The sequence below is a fragment of the Lissotriton helveticus genome, chromosome 9 (assembly GCF_964261635.1).
Source record: "Lissotriton helveticus chromosome 9, aLisHel1.1, whole genome shotgun sequence".
Taxonomy (NCBI): Eukaryota; Metazoa; Chordata; class Amphibia; order Caudata; family Salamandridae; genus Lissotriton; species Lissotriton helveticus.
In genome coordinates this window covers 1,154,455,258-1,154,475,194 of record NC_136070.1, presented here as the reverse complement: position 1 = coordinate 1,154,475,194, position 19,937 = coordinate 1,154,455,258, and the positions used below count along the sequence as shown (strand labels likewise).

Here is a 19,937-nt window from a genome sequence, read left to right as displayed (position 1 = left end):
ACACGATTCGCCCTCTCCTTCTTATCCAACCATGCCAGTAATTTACCCGCTTTGTCCCCCACATCATACAAACGACCCTGTTGCTCCCGAAACATCAGTTTAGCTGCATCTGTGACCAAAGACTTATAAGCAAATTGTTTCAGACCCAGGGCGTGGAGTTTACCAGGTGTAACATCCGATTCTAGGTCAGCCTCTATCTCAGCAATCTCCCTCCCAAGGTCCACCACCTCCCGATTCCTCGCCTTTTTGGATTCAGCAATAAGGGAAAGGGCCTGCCCGCGAATCACTGTCTTAAAGGCCTCCCACAGTGATACCGCAGAGGAGACGGACCCCTCGTTGTCTAAAAAATAATTGTCCAAAGACTTAATCAAGAGATCGCGGGTCTCGGGGGAGGTGAGGTACCATAGGTTGATAGGAGCCACCCGACCCGCCGCCTCCACCCCCATCTCAAAACAAAGCCAGAGCGGAGAATGATCAGAGATGCCCCGGGGGAGGTGTCTAATCTCACGAACCGCCGGCGACTGCGCCGCAGGCATCAGGAAATAATCCAGTCTAGACAGACTCCCATGGGCCCCAGAATGGAAAGTGTATTGAAGCTGAGTAGGATGCATAAGCCTCCAGCAATCCACCAAGCCAAACGTATCCAGGAACACACCCAGCCACTGTTGGGCCAAAGGAGTGTCCCTAAGGGGGTGACGATCGTGTAGACCGGAGAACACAGAATTAAAGTCACCTGCTATGAAAAGAGTACTATCAGGGAGGTTCAACAACACTCGGCCCAAATCGGAAAAGGTAGAGGTCTGTAGACCGGGGGGCACATAAACGGCAAACAAGGAAAGGGTCCGACCCTCATAGCGTCCCACGAGGACGGCATAACGCCCCCGATCATCAAGGATCACATCATCAATAGCCAGGGGGAGGGAAGCCCGAACAAGGATACCCACCCCCCTGGAACCCGTGGTAAACCCCGAATGTGCGGCGAGGCGATAGCCCCACCTATTCATTGCACGACATGTATTGCCCACCAAATGAGTCTCCTGTAGAAAAACAATATCCGGAGACAAACGTCGTAGACATCGCAACACCACACCCTGCTTAATACGATCTCCCAGACCATTAACATTCCACGAAATAAACCTCAACCCGCTACCCCCCATCCCACACAGCAACGCCGAAACCCCCCTCCAATGAGCATGACATCAAAAACATCATTAGCAAGATAGAATCGCCTTGATAAAACAAAACACAAACATCAAACTTCCCATCCACCCACCCCCCCAACAATCAAGGAAACACCCCCCACCCTGCACCCCTGCAAGAAGCTAAAAAGCCACCCCAACATGCAGTGTGCCTGTCGCCCAAGAACCCCCATTCTACAAAAAGACCCCGGAGGAGGAAAGGCCCTGGCCCACCCGCCACCCCGATCAAGACAAATAACGAGGAGAACACACAGTCAGTAGAGGCACTTAGGCATAAAATCCCAGAAGAAGTAACTCTACACGAAGACCCGGGCATAGACAAACAGTTCAGCTCTCTACACCACCCTCAGCACCACCCGGGTGGGCGGCAGGCTCAGTAGCAGGAGGTCGGTCCGGCAGAGAGTCCAGCCAGTCATTCACAGAATCAGGCCGATCAAAGAAAAAGGTTCGGTCATTGTACTCAACTCGCAGCCTGGTCGGAAAAAGCATAGCGTAGCGCAATCCCATGTCTCGGAGACGCTTCTTGACTCCACGGAAGCCCATACGCTGTTTCTGCACCTGTTGAGAGAAGTCCGGATAAAAGTTCACCGTGGCATTCTCAAAGGCCACCGGGCCCTTCACGCGTGATGCCTGCAGGATAGCGTCCCGATCCCTATAGTGGAAGAGTTTCGCAACAATAGGCCTCGGCGGGGCGCCCGGCTTACCCTGGCCTCCCGGAACACGATGGGCACGTTCCACTGCGAAGAATTTACTCAGCCCAGACGGAGAGAGGTAGTTCTGGATCAAGTCCTCGACCAGGAGATCAACAGAGTGCGGTTCTGGATTCTCCGGAACGCCAACCACACGCACATTACAGCGACGTGCCCTGTTCTCAAAGTCCTCCAAGCGCCGGGTCATGAAATCGTTCACCCTACGGAGATTGCCAATCTCCGTCTGTATTTCCGAGACGTCTGCCGTGAGGCTGGATGACTTGAGATCCAATGACTTCACCTTCTCATTGGTTTTAGAGAGGTCGGCCCGAATCAAGTTCACATCAATGGCCACGGTGTCGATTTTGTGGGCCAAAGCTTCATACTGTTGGCCTATTGTTTCCTTCATGCCAGAAATGGCGCCCATGATGTCCTGCAAGGACGGCTCCGTTGACGTGTCCACAATGTGGTCAACCGCACTTGGGCCAGGCAGGGCGGCTCTAGGGGATCCCTTCGAATGGGTGTAACGGTCCATAACGTTAGACTGGACCGGGCCCCCACGCAGGGGCGTCTTAGTCTTTCGTGTCTCTCGGTCCCCTCTGCCCGCCATGTCGGAAATCGCGTCGCCAGGAGATTCACTCGACACGATGGAAATGGCCGCAGGAAAGTAGGGCGTCGGGACCAAAAAGCAGCTGCAAGGGTACCACTAGGAGTGAACCAGCCTGGAAGGAGAATAAGCTAGCCAAAGGCCCGACAGCCGTCTCGTGCGCCGGACCCAGCCAAGGCCAGACTCCCCTGCCAGATGTCTCAGTCTGAGGCAGAATCGAAACCGAAACTTAAGAGGGGGACCCACAAGTCAAATCCCCCTGCCGCTGTTGTTCAACTCCGAGACGGCCACAGTGCCTCACCCAGTCCCGGGCACACCTCAAGGGCGGACCCCGAAAGTTCAAGTCGTCGTATCTTCGGCGCCCCGGGTCCAAATCAAATTCCAAAGATCCCAGGAAGATCAGCCCAGCGTCCTCTACACAAATCCTCGTGAAGAATCAGGATATGTTCAGGATATCATGCCGGGAGTGGCGGGGGTCCGGAGAGCACTGTGCTCACGCGGCCAACACGGATGCCCGCCAACGTCCTTGTGCTTCTTGATAAGGCAGTATAATCACTGGGTGTGCAGTGTGCTACCAAAACAAACGGATCATTGGAACTTGCAGGCAGATGTCTTTGAAATGCATAAACCTGCCCCTCTATGTCAAATGCTTTTCAACACAAATGGCATCAATTGACCCCTTGTCAATTAATAAGTATATTGTCTAGGCACGTTCAGCACTCCTGATTGAGGCAACTTGTTATCCGACAGTTTTCTGTATGATTGTGAAAACGTGACATTTCATGGGTTGTTTGATTAATAGATGCTGAGCATGGCAAAGCCATTTCTGGGATCTCTAAGTCATGATTATTTCCTTTTCTTATTTTTATCCACCAGATGTGCAACTGGTGAAGCTTGGCAGGATATCATGTTAGCCTGTTTACCTGGGAAACGGTGTGATCCAGAGTCCGATTACAACCCAGGTGAAGAATACACATGTGGAAGCAACTTTGCCATTATTTATTTCATCACATTTTATATGCTTTGTGCATTTCTGGTAAGTGTATGTTTCCTACAATTGAATATCATTAGTGGTCTAGAAGTCTGAATGAAATGTGTAACTAAAAATGGTGCACCTCTAAACCCAGTGCTGAATTTGAGCCGGTAGTTGCAAATCATTTTTGGGGACCTACACGTATTTGTCCTAATCAGACATTGATCCAGAACAAGACAGAGAAAAATGCAAAAGCGGGAAAGAAGGAGGAAGAGAAAGAAGGAAAAACAGTGATAAAGATAGAAAGCAAGGGTGAGAAAGAACCTGGAACGGAGAAATAAAGGGGCAGTGAGTTTCTGGTGGTTGATAAAAGAGGCATGAGGTGCAATCAAGATTATGCAGCCTTGGTATTCAGCACCCCAACCTTCAATTATGCCTGCTGTTGGCCTCTGAGGAAAACTTTGGACCCCAGAACTTGTTTATTTACAAATCAAGCATTGGTTAAACCAATTGACATTATTGTTGCACTGTTGATGTGTGTTTCTGCGAGTATGTATGTGTTACATTGTTACTACTAATTTTAAAACAAGCACACAGTTAAACAAGCATTAGTAGTCCATAGGTCTGGGTTTAATGAGCTTACACATGGAATCACAGGGTCTGATTAACAAAGGGCCTCCGCACTCGTGGCAGAAGCCCCACAGTCATGGGGGAAGCTCCGCAATTCTCATTGTGTGGAGACTCCACCACAGCCTCAGGGCATCAGCTACGAGTGCGGAGAACCTTTGTGAATCAGGCCCACAGTATTAGCACATTAAAGCAAGACACATCCAAGAATAAAAGGCAGTTTTTTGTTAAAGACTCCCTTGTTGTTATCAAAGTCCCATTTGGTGGCTTGGGTAACGTTCTTCCCTCATTTCTATAATATAAAAGAAACCAAGAACTACAACAAAGAGCCCCTTGCTACACATACTAACAGTAGCAAAACCATTGATGGCAAGCAAAACTTTAATACAGAAGGCCTTTTCAGCTCCAGGATACCCTCCTGAGTGATTTGTGCGCTATACAACTAAGCTTAACATAACAGAATATGCGGCTCACCTACCGCTCTATGCATGTTGCTTTTAGGCTGAAAAGTTAGGCAGGGTGCAGGGTATAGATTAAGTAAGAAGGCAGAAGAAGCATACCCATGGGAAAAAGTGAAGTAGGATGAGGAACAAGCAGCGGCACAATCCGAAGCAGCTGGTGGACTCACCAAGTGGTGGTGGAATAACACCAATTATAGAAACAAAGCAAACCTAACTGTATAAAGGTGAGTTGGGTAGTTAGGGGGAATCCCCATGCCACCTCCCAGGAAAAAAATAGGTCCTTTTTAGGACTCGCCCTGCGATTGCAGGCCAAAGGCCTGCTGTCGCAGAGCGAGTCTTTTGTAATCATTTCAGGCTTTTGACTTTCAAGGAGTAGGCAGAGCGGACAAGAGGCTGTTACGCGCACGCAGCCGGCCGCAATGGGATCAGGTCGCGCGCTCACCCTCTCCTGTCTCTTCTTTCTCTCCTTGGAAGCCTCATACATACACACACACAGCCACAGCCCCTGCTTTTCGCACAAGCACACACACAGAGACACACACACGGGCACACGAGCGCACATACACACACACATGCACACATACAGACACCCCCCCCCCGCCTCCACGCCCCCAAGGGTGAGATGTCCCCCCCCTCTTTCCTCGCACTCACCTGAGAGGTCGGCGCGGGCCCTGTCGAGCAGCAGGAGGCAGGCGGTGAGCAGCAGCGGCGGCTCCATGGCGCTCGGTCCGTCCGTCTGTCTGACTGCCGGCGCGTGCCCCCTTTCGGCCTCCTATACAGATGCGTAAGAGAATAAGGATCAGTGCGTCCCTCCTACGCACTGAGCGAGCGCGTGCCCGCCCGCCACAGAAAGAGAGCACGGACAAGGACCCGGGTCTAATATCAGCTGCGCACGACCCGAGGACAGGGGGCAGACCAGGGCCATGGAAGTATAAGAAGGACAAGGACAAGGGCCGAGGGCCCGCCTGCGCTCGTGTATCGCTTTGTGTGAGCACAGAGGCAGTCTACGCTGCCAGGTAACAGTGAGTATTCCCAATATTCGGCGTTGCTTTGGGGGTGCCCAGACACTCGTCTCCCAAGCTCGGGTGTCTTTTCGCCGAAGCTCAGGGCACTGCTTACACTTTTATTTTCAGTGCGCACTTTGATTTTCAGCAGACCTACATCCCTGTGCTATGGCAGTAGCAGCCGCATACACCGTGACATGTGCAGAGACGGCGCCAAGTCCACACAGTTATTTATTTAATGCGTTTTTATATAGCGCGGACTTTACCCGAAGGCGTCAGAATGCTTCACAATAGGAACAGAACTGATACTTGTTTAATTTACACAGAGAACAGTTAAACCTTTACTTTTCGGATTACACAATATGTTTGTACAGTGTATTCAGGTGCTCGTTATTTCTCTTTTCTTCACTGAGTTTTGCACTTTCTTTGCTTCTGACAGATTCCCCGAACGCCCTGTTTTATACTTTGGTGCAGGCATGTTTGAATGCCCTGCTCTGCTTCCCACAATGCCCCTGCTCTCCTGGTGTGCCTCTTTGGGAAAAAACCTGAACCTTCACAGATGTTACATACTCATGCCTGTTCACAAGCCTTGCTTCCTTTACCATGCTACGTTAATATTGAGATGCACTCACACACACACACAACAAAAAGGCTGCTGTTTACCTTTTTTTTTATATTCATAAGTTAATAATATTTAAATAAACTAGTCACCAAGTGACTAATAGAGCAAATCTAACGAGTCATCTCCCACTGTAAAGACAGGGGCACCTTGCAAGAAATGTTTTGTGCAATTGGTTCAAGCATTTTGCACCACAGTCTACCATATATGAGAAGTAAAAAGAACTAACCTTTTAGAGTGCATTCCGCTGCAGAACCATGATAATGGCATATGTTCCATTCACAATCAAGCTGTAATTGCCAATAAAAATCATTTTTGGATAGTTGGAAACAGATTCTAAACTAGTAGACATGCATGTCCCTGGTAGAAACCATAGATGAATGTGATGAGGGAAACCTTGCTTTAGTGACTTCCATGAGTACATTCTTCAAGAGGGCGTCTTTCTTTGCAGATCGAGCATTGCCTAAAGCTGCTGTGGTTTTCCGGAATTGTCACATATGCTCCTCCCAGCACGTGCATACTTAAGGAGGAAGGCATGGGTCCTAAAACTACACCACAAGAGGTGTTTCTCCTATGGTGCTGCTTCTTCAGCTTCATGGCAGTCACTAAGGGGCTTATTTACAAGCCCCTTTCGCTACTTTTGCGACACTTTTAACATGGGAAAAGTGACACAAAAGTGGCCCAAGCAGCTTGTAAATATGCCCCTAAGTTTGTAAGCTAATTGGATACAGAGGCAAAGCCACAGTTTTGCGGGTAGAATTTGGGATTTTTCTTTTAGCCCTTAACCATTATCCATTAAATGGATGCTGTTTTTGGCTTCCCATACTTTAAAGATTCTGTTGCAGAACCTCTGTTGAAACAATTGCCACATAGGACTCTCCAGCTTTCATTTCACTTTGCATATTTCTCTATTTTATTACCTGCTCACTCTCTTTATTCTTTGATACTGGGAAAGATTTTTTTAAGAACTTCAGCCAATTGGTCAAAGATGTAAGCTACCTTAACCATGATTCTGATGTTTTAGGGGTTAGTCGGATAAACATAAAGGACTTTGGGAGAAGCTCTTTATTCAGGTTTAAATGAATGCATTTCCATCTAAAGAAGGCCAGACTTAATGACTTTGTCAATGCTTGTTTTAGGTCAAGCCTAGTAAAATCATGCGCTGCTCTGTGAGGCATGCTGTATTGAGGTAGGGACTTGATGCTACGCCCACTCTCCGCCCACATTTTTAATTGGCTTGTCTCATTGTCCTCTGTAAAATATGGCTATTCATTGGTCAAAAGGCTTAGTAGTCCCTCCTTACTACTGCCATGTCTCATTTTGTAGCCTTCCATGGCAATATACCCAGTTAAGTGTGTTGTTGCCGGGTAGGCTTTTACTACATCCTCCGAGCACTATTTTCTCAAATAGATTTGTCCTGCCGGCTGTTGCAGGCAGGACACGCTGTCTCCTGAGGCTTTTTAATTTTTTTTATAGTAAGCATTTGCAATGCAATAGGTCTCACATTTGCGAGAGTTTAGGAGCGGTTTGGAGAACCCTGGTTTAAGCTATTAGCATTAAAAATAACAATGCCTTTTATTTATCTGTTTTAAAAGCAACACATAAAAAAAGGCATTGGCATTTACAATGACAATAGCTCAAACTCTCATAAATGCGAGGCCTATTGCATTGAAAATGCTTGTTACAACACTATTTTCAAATCCAATTTGCTGGTTTTGAAGTTAGTGGACTGCACACAAAATCAGACTATCCTTTGTAGCCATTGCCTCCTAGTCACAAGCAAATTTGGTAATAATACAAACAGATAGTGCATACCTCACCACAACTTCCCAAAGAAATTAGCAAAAAACTCAATTTTATATAATTTGGTTATGTAATCTGAGACAGACTGGTACCATTTTCAACACAATCTCCCCATTTCTACCATCCACTTCATTCTATTTTCCCATAATGTATATTTCTAATAGGAATGATAATCTACTTGAAAGGAGCAGGATGAGAAACATACACACAAATACATAGACACCATCAAACATACAAATCACACCCTCAGCTTGCCTGCTGTCAGTGCCACTGGTGATAGATGATCTATTTCATGGGGAGATAACTTATCTCAAGTACTACTCAACAAATGTCTCCATAAATCACCCACTGTACTAACACACCACCAAATTTCCCCATTAGAAATGGGATTCTGGTTGGCTGAGGTATGCACCCAGGCCAGGCAGGATCCAACACTATAGTCAGGGTAATCTAGATACACACTAAAAGATAACCTGTGCTCCCCCTCTGGTAGCTTGGCAGAGAGTAGTCCGGCATTTCTACGAAGGGAATGTTTAAAGTATTTGTGCAACAGACACACACAATAACACAATGAGTACACTACAAACAATAGAGAATATTTATCTGAGCAAAATGAGACCAACGCATCAGAAATCCAATAAATAGTAGCAGAGATATATAAGTTTTTAAAGAATAAACCAAAAAAAGTGCTTAGAAGTCACTAGCAGTTAAAAGATTATTTGAGGTCACGAGGAACCGGTACAAATCCAAAGTTCATACCGACCCCGATGGAGGGCAGGCTGGCTAAGAGGGCCAGACCGGTCCCTTTGAAGAAATACCTTCGCTGGAGCAAGTGTCGATGTCGAGAACCTAATGCGTCATCGTCAAGCTATGCAAAGGGGGTCCCGCATTGTAGTCGAGCTCTGTTGAAGTGAATGCAATGCATTGTTGAGCCACACACGCTGTAGGACTGCTGGCATCGAGCATGGCGTCGAAGGGGGATGTGGCAGAATTTCTCACGCAGTCAATGCAATGCATCAGTCTTTGCAGAAATTAGCTTCATAACCCATTTCTGAGACCCAGAACTTAGAGGGGGCACCTCAGGCAAGGTCAGGACTCACAGAAGGTAGAGTCCAGCAGCACCAGCAGGATTTCAGGAAGTCTTTTGTGTCCCTGAGACTTCAGAAAACAGGTGGCAAGCCAGCAAGTCCTTGGAGATCACTAAGAGGGAAGGCAGAATTCGGCTCTCCTTCCAGCAGAGTCAAGGAGCAGCAGGCAGCAGGGCAACACGCAGAAAAGCAGTCCTTCCAGGAAAATCAGCCCAGTTGAGTCCTTTAAGAAACACAGCAGTCCTTCTGACAGAAGTTCAAGATACAGAAGTGTCTGATTTTAGGGGATCAGAGACCTAGTACTTATACCCAAAAGTGCTTTTGATGTACGGGTGACTTCAAAGGAACTCTCTGAAGTGAACAAGGATCCCTTTTAACCCAGTCCTGTCTGCCTGGCTACCTGTGTGGGGGGTTGTATATCAGTGCTTTGTATGTGGACAGGACACTACCTATTGAAGTATAAGTGTCAGCACCTTCCATTACGCCCTGCCAAGGAAGACCCATCAGAATGCAGATGAGTGCTCAAAATGCAGATGAGCCTCACCTTCCTGTGTTTGTGACTGTCTAGAGTGAATACACAAAATGTAGCTGTCACCCAACCCAGACTTGTATTGGAGGCAGGCTATCAGGCACAAAGAGCAGTAGGTATAGAGAAATGTCCACTTTCTAAAAGTGGCATTTCTCAAACAGCAATGTTAAATGCAACTTCACCAGTAAGGAGGAATTATCATTACCATTACAAATATATGAAACATAAAAAAGCTTCTCCTCTTTGATCAGGAACTACAGCTTAAACGTGTATTAAGGAATTCTCAATGCTGGCCTATGAGAGGGTAGGTCTCATAGCAGTGAAAAACGAGATGGGCTCTTTGCCACTTCCAGGAAATCCAAAACATAAAGGTACATGTCCTACCTCTTACTTACTTAGCACTCTGCTCTTAGGGTTGCCTAGGGCCTACTTTAGGGGTGACTTATTTGTAATAAAAGGCGAGTTTAAAGCTTGGCAAGTAGTTTTAAATGCCAAATCGAAATGGTTCTCTAATTCAGAAGTCAGCGCATCTGGAGGCGCTTGTGCAGAGGCCAGGGGAGGAGCCGCCCACTGTTCTTCTAAAGAGCTGATGCTCTCCTTCAGCACTGGACCAACACTGCTTTGTTCTTGGGGGACCTCTCACTCCAGAAGTCAGAACTCCAGGAGGCGAGAGGTGTAGTGCACCGGCCAGAGAGGCTGACTCGAGAGCTCGAGACTATGGTTCAATCGCCGGTGGCAGCTCAGCTTAGCATCATGTAACTCTGGGCAGTAGCTCACTTACTCTCCCCGATGGCCCCAAGCGCCTTGAAACCCTAAGGGGGGATATCTTTGTGCTTTACAAATAGGAATATGAATAACCACGTTTCAAAAGTGTAGATGCTCTCCCCCAGCATGGGACCAGCACCGCTTTGTTGTTAGGGGACCTCTAGCCCCAGAAGTCAGCGCGCCAAGAGTCGCTTGTGCAAAGTCCAGGGGGAGAAGCCCTCTACCAGGTTTGAAAGCTGCAGACGCTCTCCCGCAGTGTGGGACCAACACCGCTTTGTTCTTGGGGATCTCTCGCCCCAGAAGTCAGCAAACCAGTAAGTACCCATCCATAATTTAATTTCTAATTTCAGCAGTAGGAGCATTAAATGAAGAAATACAGAGTGTAGATAAAAAACAACACTTGGGGTCAACATTTCTACACAATGCTCTGTCCACCAGATAAAGAGCGGATGGTCTGTGCACGTGGTAGTGGTAAATTATAGCCCTGAGCAGGGGGTGATCTCTTAACTGAGACTGCAACGGGGGGCTACAACAGCTGAGTCTCATTTGGTCCCTAGTTCTCCATCATTTGAACTGCCCCCCCTTCCCCAGCAAAGAAAAAGGAGGATCCGGGGGCAAGGCCTAGAACTGGCTTGGGGAAATTGGCTGCCAACAAAGAGAATTACTCTGTCCTTGCCTTGATGGTTCCCCCTATTGTGATGTATTCCTATAGGTTCTGTATTGATCCCCCTATTCCTGACCCTGTTCTGGTTCACAAGTTAACTAGCAGCCATCCCATGATGCAGAAACTGTTATCTGATGAAGCCACACCACGGCACAGGAACGTGTTATCTGATTAGGTCATAACGCTTGCCATCTAATTAGACAAGCAATATTCCTCCAGCCCCTGATAAGGCATACGGAGTTCTCAAAACATATCAAACCTATGACAACCTGGGAAAAACCCTGCGGCCATTGTTTTGATTTCATCGAGAACTTCAGCAAAAGAATGTGCTAACGACCAAGTCGTATGACATCCTTATTGACGTATCTATGTCCATCCTTACGTCAATCTCGGCACCTAAGGGCCTAAAGGCCATGAAGAACCCGGCGACGGTGGTCCCGGTGCTACCGCGTCTGGATAAAAAATACAAGGCACCAGATGATGGTCCGGCAGCCTTAACGGGTCATCCAAGACCAGACTCTGTGATCTCGCAGGCTGCGCAGAGGAAATCCCATAACCCCTCTGCACCCTTAACAACTCCACCGGACAAGGAAGGGCGGAGGTTGGATAATGTGGGGAAGAGATTCTCGTCGATGGCAAGTTTGCTGGTGCGAGCGGCAAATGCCCTAGCGATCATGGGTAGGTGCGACCGCCAGCTCTGGTGTGATGTCACCCCATGCCTTGACCAGCTGCCTCCGGAGCCTACGACTGAGGCAAAGAAGATCTTGCAGGAGGGAGAAGCAACGTCGATGGAAATCATTGACTGTGCAATGGATATTGCGACAACGGCGTTCCGTTCATTGGCTGGGGTGGCAGTCCTCCGCCGCCAAGGATGGCTCAAAGCTACGTGGTTTAGGCCGGAAATTCAGAACAAGGTCCTGGATCTTCCCTTTGATGGTGAAGCATTATTTGGCAAACTTATTGACAACACTCTTCAAGAGATAAAAAAGGACACAGAGACTGCCAGGTCCTTGGGGACCCTTCAATACAGAAAGTCTCCTTTTAAAGGATCCAGAGGTAGAGGTGGTAACTACAGAGGGTCCTATCAACAACAACAACGCTATTCCACCACGGGCTCAGGTTCCCAGCAATACCGTCAGCCTTATCAGCAGCGACAAGGCCAGTCTACCAACTACTCCAGGCCTTACAATAAGGGAAAACAGGCTGGACGAGGAAGAGATTCATCCAAGTGCCAATAGCGGCCCCCTGGCTCTTCCTACTGGACCCTCCTTCAAGAAATCATCAGTTGGAGGCAGGGTCACCAAATACCTTCACAACTGGTCCAGGATAACATCGGACCGTTGGGTGCTCAACATCGTTCGGAAGGGGCATACCTTGGAATTCACGCAAGTCCCTCCACCCAAGCCTCCGGCAGCCATTCCATCGAAACACCAGCGTCTCCTGCGGCTCGAGATCCAACAGATGCTCCGGGAGGGAGCGATAGAGCCGGTCCCCTCAAACCAAAGGGGACAAGGATTTTATTCCAGGTTCTTCCTGGTGAAGAAGACGCTGGAAAAGTGGCGCCCCATTTTAAACCTCAGGGAGCTAAACACCTATCTCATCTCCCTGGCCTTCCGGATGATCTCTCTCCAGGACATCTTGAAGCTTATCAGCCCGGGGGATTTCATGGCCACGCTCAATCTCGAGGATGCGTATTTCCACGTTCCGATTCACAGAAGCCAAGAGCCATTTTCAGTTCAGGGTCTTACCCTTTGGACTCCGTTCAGCCCCAAGAATTTTCACAAAGGTGCTGGCGCCAGTAGCAGCTTTCCTGCGAAGGAACCATTTCCAGGTTTTCCCCTACCTGGACAACTGGTTACTGAAAGCTCCGTCCAGGGAGGCAGCGCTGGAGGCTGTTCAAGCTTGTACCAATTTGTTTCAGAATCTGGGACTCACTCTGAACACCGAGAAGTCTTCCCTGGTTCCGTCCAGAAAGGCTCGCTTCCAGGGAGCCATCTTGGATTCCAAGCTCGCAAGAGCCTTCCCTACTCAGGAAAGGAGAGACAAATTACAAACCTTGGCTCAGGACTTGCGAACAAAAAAGTGTCTTTCAGTACGCCGCTACAAGTCTCTACTGGGGGTGATTTCATCGTGTATCCCACTAATTCCCCATTGCAGACTGAGAATGCGTCCTCTGCAGGAGCAACTAGACAACCAGTGGCAGCAGGTCCACGGTTCATTCGAGGACAGGGTGACGGTCACTCCAAGCATGAAGGAAGCAGCTTTATGGTGGACAGATCAAGACAACTTGTCCCAAGGTCTATCCTTCGTAAGCGACCCGTCTCCTCAAGTGGTAACAACAGACGCGTCATTGGAGGGTTGGGGGGCAGTGATGCAAGACCTGCATGTCAGCGATTATTGGTCGCCCCAGGAGAAGCGCCTCCACATCAACCTGTTAGAGCTCAGGGCGATACGACTGGCCCTACAAGCTTTTCTTCCTTGCCTGAAAGGTTCACAGGTGCTTATCAGGACGGACAACACCACGGCCATGCACTATGTGAACAAGGAAGGGGGAACCAGATCTCGTCCATTGTCGCAAGAAGCTCAGCGGATCTGGGAATGGGCGAGTCTTCAGAGGATTTCGCTGAGGGCAGAACACTTGCCAGGCGTCCTCAACGAAAACGCCGACAGAGTGAGCAGGTCATCCTCAGTCAGCCACGAATGGGAATTGAATCAGAGAGTCTTGGAGGAGGTCTTCAGCCAGTGGGGCAGACCAGAGATCGATCTTTTTGCCACTCCGACCAACAAGAAATGCCGGTCTTATGCAAGCAGGCTTCCCCATCGAGGTTCTCTGGGGAGTGCGCTTTCGATAGCATGGTCGTGGACATTTGTCTACGCTTTTCCTCCCATACCTCTGATTCCACGGCTCATCAGGAAGATCAAGGTGGAGCCGTGCAGGATGATCCTTATAGCCCCTGCTTGGCAGAGGCAGTTCTGGTTCACGGAACTCCATCTGCTGTCGATAGCCCCTCCTCTTCCTTTGAAGGTTCTTCCAGATCTCCTCACGATGTCCGAGGGACAAATTTGGCACCCGGATCTGCAGTCACTACACCTGACTGCATGGCTCCTGAGCAGCGAGAATTTATGTACCTCCCCATTTCAAGTGAGATTAAGGAGGTTCTTTCTCAGGCAAGAGCTCCTTCTACGAACAGGACTTACCGTCTTAAGTGGAAGAGATTTTGTTCCTGGTGCAGGAAAGAAGGCATTGATCCTTTCGCTTCCAAGCCTCATCAGATCCTTCCTTATCTGCTGTCCTTGGCCAAGTCGGGACTAGCCCATTCATCCATTAAGGTCCATTTGGCGGCAATATCAAGGTTCAGGAGGACTGGCTCTGGACCCTCCTTGTGGTCCTCCAGAATTGTCAAGCAATTTCTAAAGGGATTGTTCAGAGTTTATCCACCAGTGAGACCACCGCCTCCGACATGGCATCTGAATCTAGTCCTTTCTCAACTCATGAAGGGCCCGTTTGAACCAATCCATCGTTCTGACATGAAATACCTTTCATGGAAATTGGCTCTCCTCCTCGCTCTCACGTCGGCTAGGCGTGTTGGAGAATTACAGGCCTTGACTATCCAAGAACCTTTCCTTCAATTCAAGAGAAACACTCTCATCATGAGGACTAATCCGAGGTTTATGCCTAAAGTCCCCTCGGACTTCCACTTGAATGAGCCGGTCATTCTGAAGGCGTTCTTTCCTCAACCGGCTACACCAGCAGAGAGGGCATTGCATTCGCTCGATGTGCAATGGTGTTTGAAATTCTACTTGGAGCGTACTAAGAGTTTTCGGAAAACCTCTAAGTTATTTGTTGCCTTCGGAGGTCCAAGCAAGGGCCTTCCTCTTTCCAAGCAGGGCATTTCAAGATGGATCACGAGTGCCATTCTGCATTGTCACACTGCTGCAGGAAAACCTCTGACTGGGAGGGTTCGAGCACATTCCATGATATCTGTGGCTTCTTCTACAGCCCTCTTCGCAGGAGTACAAATCAAGGACATTTGCAGAGCTGCTACCTGGAGCAGCGTTCACACCTTTACCAGGCATTACTGCTTGGAGTCCCTACAGGCTGTTCTGAGGAACCTCTTCCAATGATTGGTGAGCTTTCCTTTCTTTCCCACCTTCCGTCTTTCACATTTTGTATCTTTATGTCATGTTGCCTATTGCTATATTGTGATGATGCAAACTGTGGTTTTGTTACTAACTGCTTGCTACTCTGATACAAAGCATGGGAATCTATGAAAGTTCCAATACTGGGGTAAGAAAACAAGTTACTTACCTGTAACTTTGGTTCCCCAGTATTGGTAACTTTCATAGATTCCCATGCGCCCACCCACCTCCCTGAGGAAAGCTCAGCCTACTACAGATATGGTGTCTAAGTACACAACGGCTACGAAAATCTGAGGCTCTGAGGTTCCTTCAGGAAGGTTCTAAGGGGTGAGGCACTTCTGATTGGCTGAGGCCTAAGTTTGGTCTCTTTTACACAAAGAGGGTGATATGCTACAAAAGAGAATGAGGCCTAGGCCTTTTCCTTGGTCTTTTGTACCTACAGCTGTGGTATTTTTGTTACCGAGACTCCCATTCCGACGACGGGGAATGATACAAAGCATGGGAATCTATGAAAGTTACCAATACTGGGGAACCAAAGTTACAGGTAAGTAACTTGTTTTCTCTCATTCAGTTGACCAACAAACTTCTTCAATTGAGTTCCCTAGATATTAACTGACAGATCCCTGTCCTTACCAGCCCTTTGCAGGAGAGGGCCATGATAGAGAACGATAGTGTTATTCTGTCTGTTAAAGTAGCATCTATGCACTTGAAGGTGATGAGTTGCAATATAGCAGGACTGAGTAATAAAAGATTACCTCATATATTTCTATGGCTTTACTGTTGCAATTGGGTAGATCCAAGGTTGGCTAAGTCTCAATGTCATCCCTAAGTATCCCATGTAAATCTACGCGGATAGAGACAGGTTCTAGTTATCTGCTGGCAGTCCAGTTAGATTTTAAATCCATCCATCCATTATTTCTTTATTTCTGCAAGTTTTTGCCATAAAAGATTTCGCAACATTTTACAAATAAAAGAAATTATACAGTATACAAGAATGGTCAAGGCAGTAAAAGCAAGCATAATGAAGATATCAAAAGTCCAGATGCTACTTCGCATGCCTAACAGTTAAAATACATCCATCAGTTGATACTTAACATACCTTTTATATATATGCTCTTACTTTACTGGCTGTAAATGTGTATAATTCCTTCAGGCTGTGCAAACCCGTACAACATCTGCTGGCCTTAAAGTCCTTTTTAGAGTCTTAGACAGAAAGAAAAAATTCTCCATACTTGGTAATTCTCGGTGGAGATTTTAATATTCACCTGTTTCAATCCACGTGCTATGGTTATGATGAGCCATCCATAGATGGCCTCAAAAAAGGCCATTCTGAACACACTATTCATGGCAACGTGCTTAATGATATTCTTGCTGATTTTAACCTGCCAAATACCATCCAATCTAGAGATGAAGGGGATATTCACACCTTTATTGACAGATTCTCCTTCTCAACTATTGTCTATATTTTCATTTCTGTCTTGATAGTGCAGTCTGTTCAAATTTTTAAGTCAAATGGAATCAATTTAGTGATCACAATCCTTTATTCCTGGTTATTGAATGGAGAACAAGAGAGGAAGTAAGTCCCTCAGTAGGATCTAGGAACGCAGACATCATACCTTGGGACCAAGCCTGTAGATAGGAATAGAACAAGGTCCCTTCTGACCCATTTTTACATAACCTCCATCTCAAATGTGGCCAAGATATTAGGTTGTGTCTAGAGGGTTGCACGCAAGCAGACCTCTTAGTGATTTTATCAGAGTATGTGAGTATCCTGCAAATAGCTTTGTGAGAGTGGATTGTAAACCTAAGCCTAGGGGGGAGAGGTGGTTCTTAAGCAAACAAACACCTGCCAAAGCACTGAAGAAAACGCAGAGTTATAATACTGAGATTAGTATTGTAGGAAGAGATACAAGCTGACCACAGCAGATCGAAAAAAGAAATTAAAAGGGAAGCTTGAGACCAACGTCTTCAGACTAATGTCTTAAAAAATAGTGCCAGATTCTGGGAAATTGTTAATTGTCCCTTTAATAATCGGGTGTCTAACAGTGTTTTAGATGTGCTATAACCTCAGATACGTGGGTAATACATTTCCAGTGAACACAAGGGTGTGTAACAGAGGAGGCCCCTAATAGAACCTGAGCAAAGCTCAGAGGAGAAATTAATTTAATTTTTACTCAGCAGAAGTATTAGAGACTATTTCCCTCGTATTGAAGGATAAGGCACCTGGGCCAATGGGATTCCAGCATCAAATCCCGCCGTGCTTGTGGCGTAATAATATCGCCTCTGTGACAGTGAACCTGTACACCCGCAACAAGAGCCCCCAAATAGATTCCACAAGAATTGCAACATATGAAGATCTTTGCCAGTTTATTACATCTGTATTGACCTTTGCCACATATACCTACAAACCTATCCTCAAAGACACTGCCCTTAAGATTCCCAAATATGACATCTCTGACATTTCTCTGATTTATCCATCATGTGGCTTCCTGATAAGGGCAATTTGCCAAATTGCACGTGGAAAATCATATACAGAAGTCAGTCCTTTGGCCATAAACTATTACCTCTTTTGTATGAACAATCCCAACATCTTGCCTTACTATAAGTTGTGAATACAATTAGTGCACAAATTTATTGATTTTTTTAAAGACATCAATAATATACTAGATGAAAAGTGGATGAATGTATGAGTATGTATGAAGATCAGCCTGTCTATTGTTGGTTAAATACACTACCTATACAATGTATACATTTCTTCTAGCCATAATTATTCTTATTGATACCGTGACATTGTTATTTATAAAAATTAAAATGATTTTTCTATTTTTGTACTAACATGATTGCTTTGTTGTGTGTCCCTGATTGTGCCCTTTACCCTGTTTTATAATGACTTGCCTGAGATTGCTTTTTGAAGTTCCAAAGGCCTACACAGATTGAATCCCAGAATCTGGGCTAACATATTAACACACGGCCTAAATGCCGTCCGTTTAACAGGTTTAACCTCTTGGTCTAGATCTATAACTATCCTGCTTTTTAAGAAAGGGGCAAGAACTGATCCTTGATGTTATAGACCCATATCCCTCATGGATTACATGGTCAGGTTAATGGGGAGAGTGATCCTCTCCAGGGTAATCCTCTGGCTGAATCAAAGTAAGGTTATTTCCAATCTCCAGTATGGATTCACGCCACAGAAAGGCACTTTATATCAATACCTAACTTTACAGTTGCTTATTGGGAAATATACAGTCGCGAAAGGGGATATGTTACATTTTGCTTTGATGGATTTAACATCAGCATACAATAGAGTCAACAGGTCGAAACTATAGCTACTCCTTATTAATATGGTAGTAGATCACTTTTTACATGACCTACATCTAGATCTCTCAGCGGTAGTGAGATATGATCAGAACAGTAATCTTTCTTCACCCATAAGAGTACAGGGGGGTGGGGGGGGGGGGGGAGAAAAGGCTACATTTTAACCCCACTTCTATTCACATTATGTATTAATAGCTTGGGTCCAATTCTATGCACAGTTTGTAGATATATTCTTTGGACTGGGACTCAGTTAATTCCAGCACCTTTAAACACGGATGACGCCATGCTGTTAGCAAGAACAGCGGTGGGGCTTCAGTGGCTCCTCAAATCTTTCGTAGGTTTTATGAATTCCTTAGTTCTGAGTAGAAATAACATATAATCCCACATCATTTTTATGGGTCCCAAATACAGAATCCAACGGAAATATTTTGTGGAAGATACAGAAATCACCAGGGTCATATTAAATGAAAGGGGCACTTTGGCCTCGTTAAGGAGGGCAAACAGGAATAGAAAGGCTAGAGGCATGGCAGCAGTTTCTGATTTTGCTAGTAGACTGGGTGCTAAACCTGTACAGGTTCCTAAATGTATCTCCATGGCCATCGATGGGAACAGTATCTGGGGCTACATGGAGGCTAATGATTTACAGATAGTGGAAATGAATCGAAATTTGCCTAGCTTACGTAACGGTAAGTTTCAATTCTATTAAGGACATGGAGGCGAGGATTATGCTTTATCTTCCTTCGCATTATTACATAAATGAAAACACAGCAGCCTTAGAAAAAACTCCAATCCATCTTCAACTGCAGAAAGTAGCAACAAACAACGACTTTTCAAAGTTCCTCAGTCCAGGAAAAAACCACAGCTCCCATGAGCCTTCAAAAGTTAGTCCTTCAGCTATCTCCACTCCCAGTATGTTAGACAGTCCATCCTCAACTTCCTCCTCTTTCTTCGCGCTGGTTACGCACATCCCTCACTGGTCTTGTTTGGAACCGTCATTCCCTAGCGGGAAAAAAACAACGTAAGAGAAGCACCAACCATCTGGCTATAGCAAGCAATTGAGGACATCATCAAGACTGCCTTAAGGACATGCACAATGTAAACGGAAAAAGAGTTACTTACAGACATACGGGCGGGTTCATCATCGACGAACTCCAGGGTGGGATAATCCTCGCCTCCGTGTCCTTAATAGAATTGAAACTTACCGTTACGTAAGCTAGGCAAATTTCGATTCTATGTCAGGACCGGAGGCTTCGGATTATGCTGGTTTAAAGCTTATTCACCACCAATTGCGCTAGATCCACCACCGGTTTAAAATAAAACCTTTTAAACGTGGAATCTGAGGACCAATCTGCTGCACGCATTAAATCCTCCAAACGACCGCCCACTGAAAACGCCTTAGAAGCCATTGCTCCCCTGGCAGAGTGAGCTCCAAAACGTTTAGTATCAATGCCTGC

At 46.5% G+C, this 19,937-nt stretch overlaps 1 protein-coding gene across 2 annotated transcripts in view; it reads left to right on the top strand.

Moving 5' to 3' along the window:
• CACNA1D (calcium voltage-gated channel subunit alpha1 D) overlaps nucleotides 1-19,937 on the top strand; it is a 1,365,963-nt gene that overhangs the window by 1,035,797 nt on the left and 310,229 nt on the right. For both annotated transcript variants that reach the window (XM_078661595.1, XM_078661596.1), the window contains one exon: nucleotides 3,372-3,531. In XM_078661595.1, coding sequence (XP_078517721.1) covers nucleotides 3,372-3,531 — 160 coding nt within the window. The remainder of the gene's footprint in view (nucleotides 1-3,371; nucleotides 3,532-19,937) is intronic.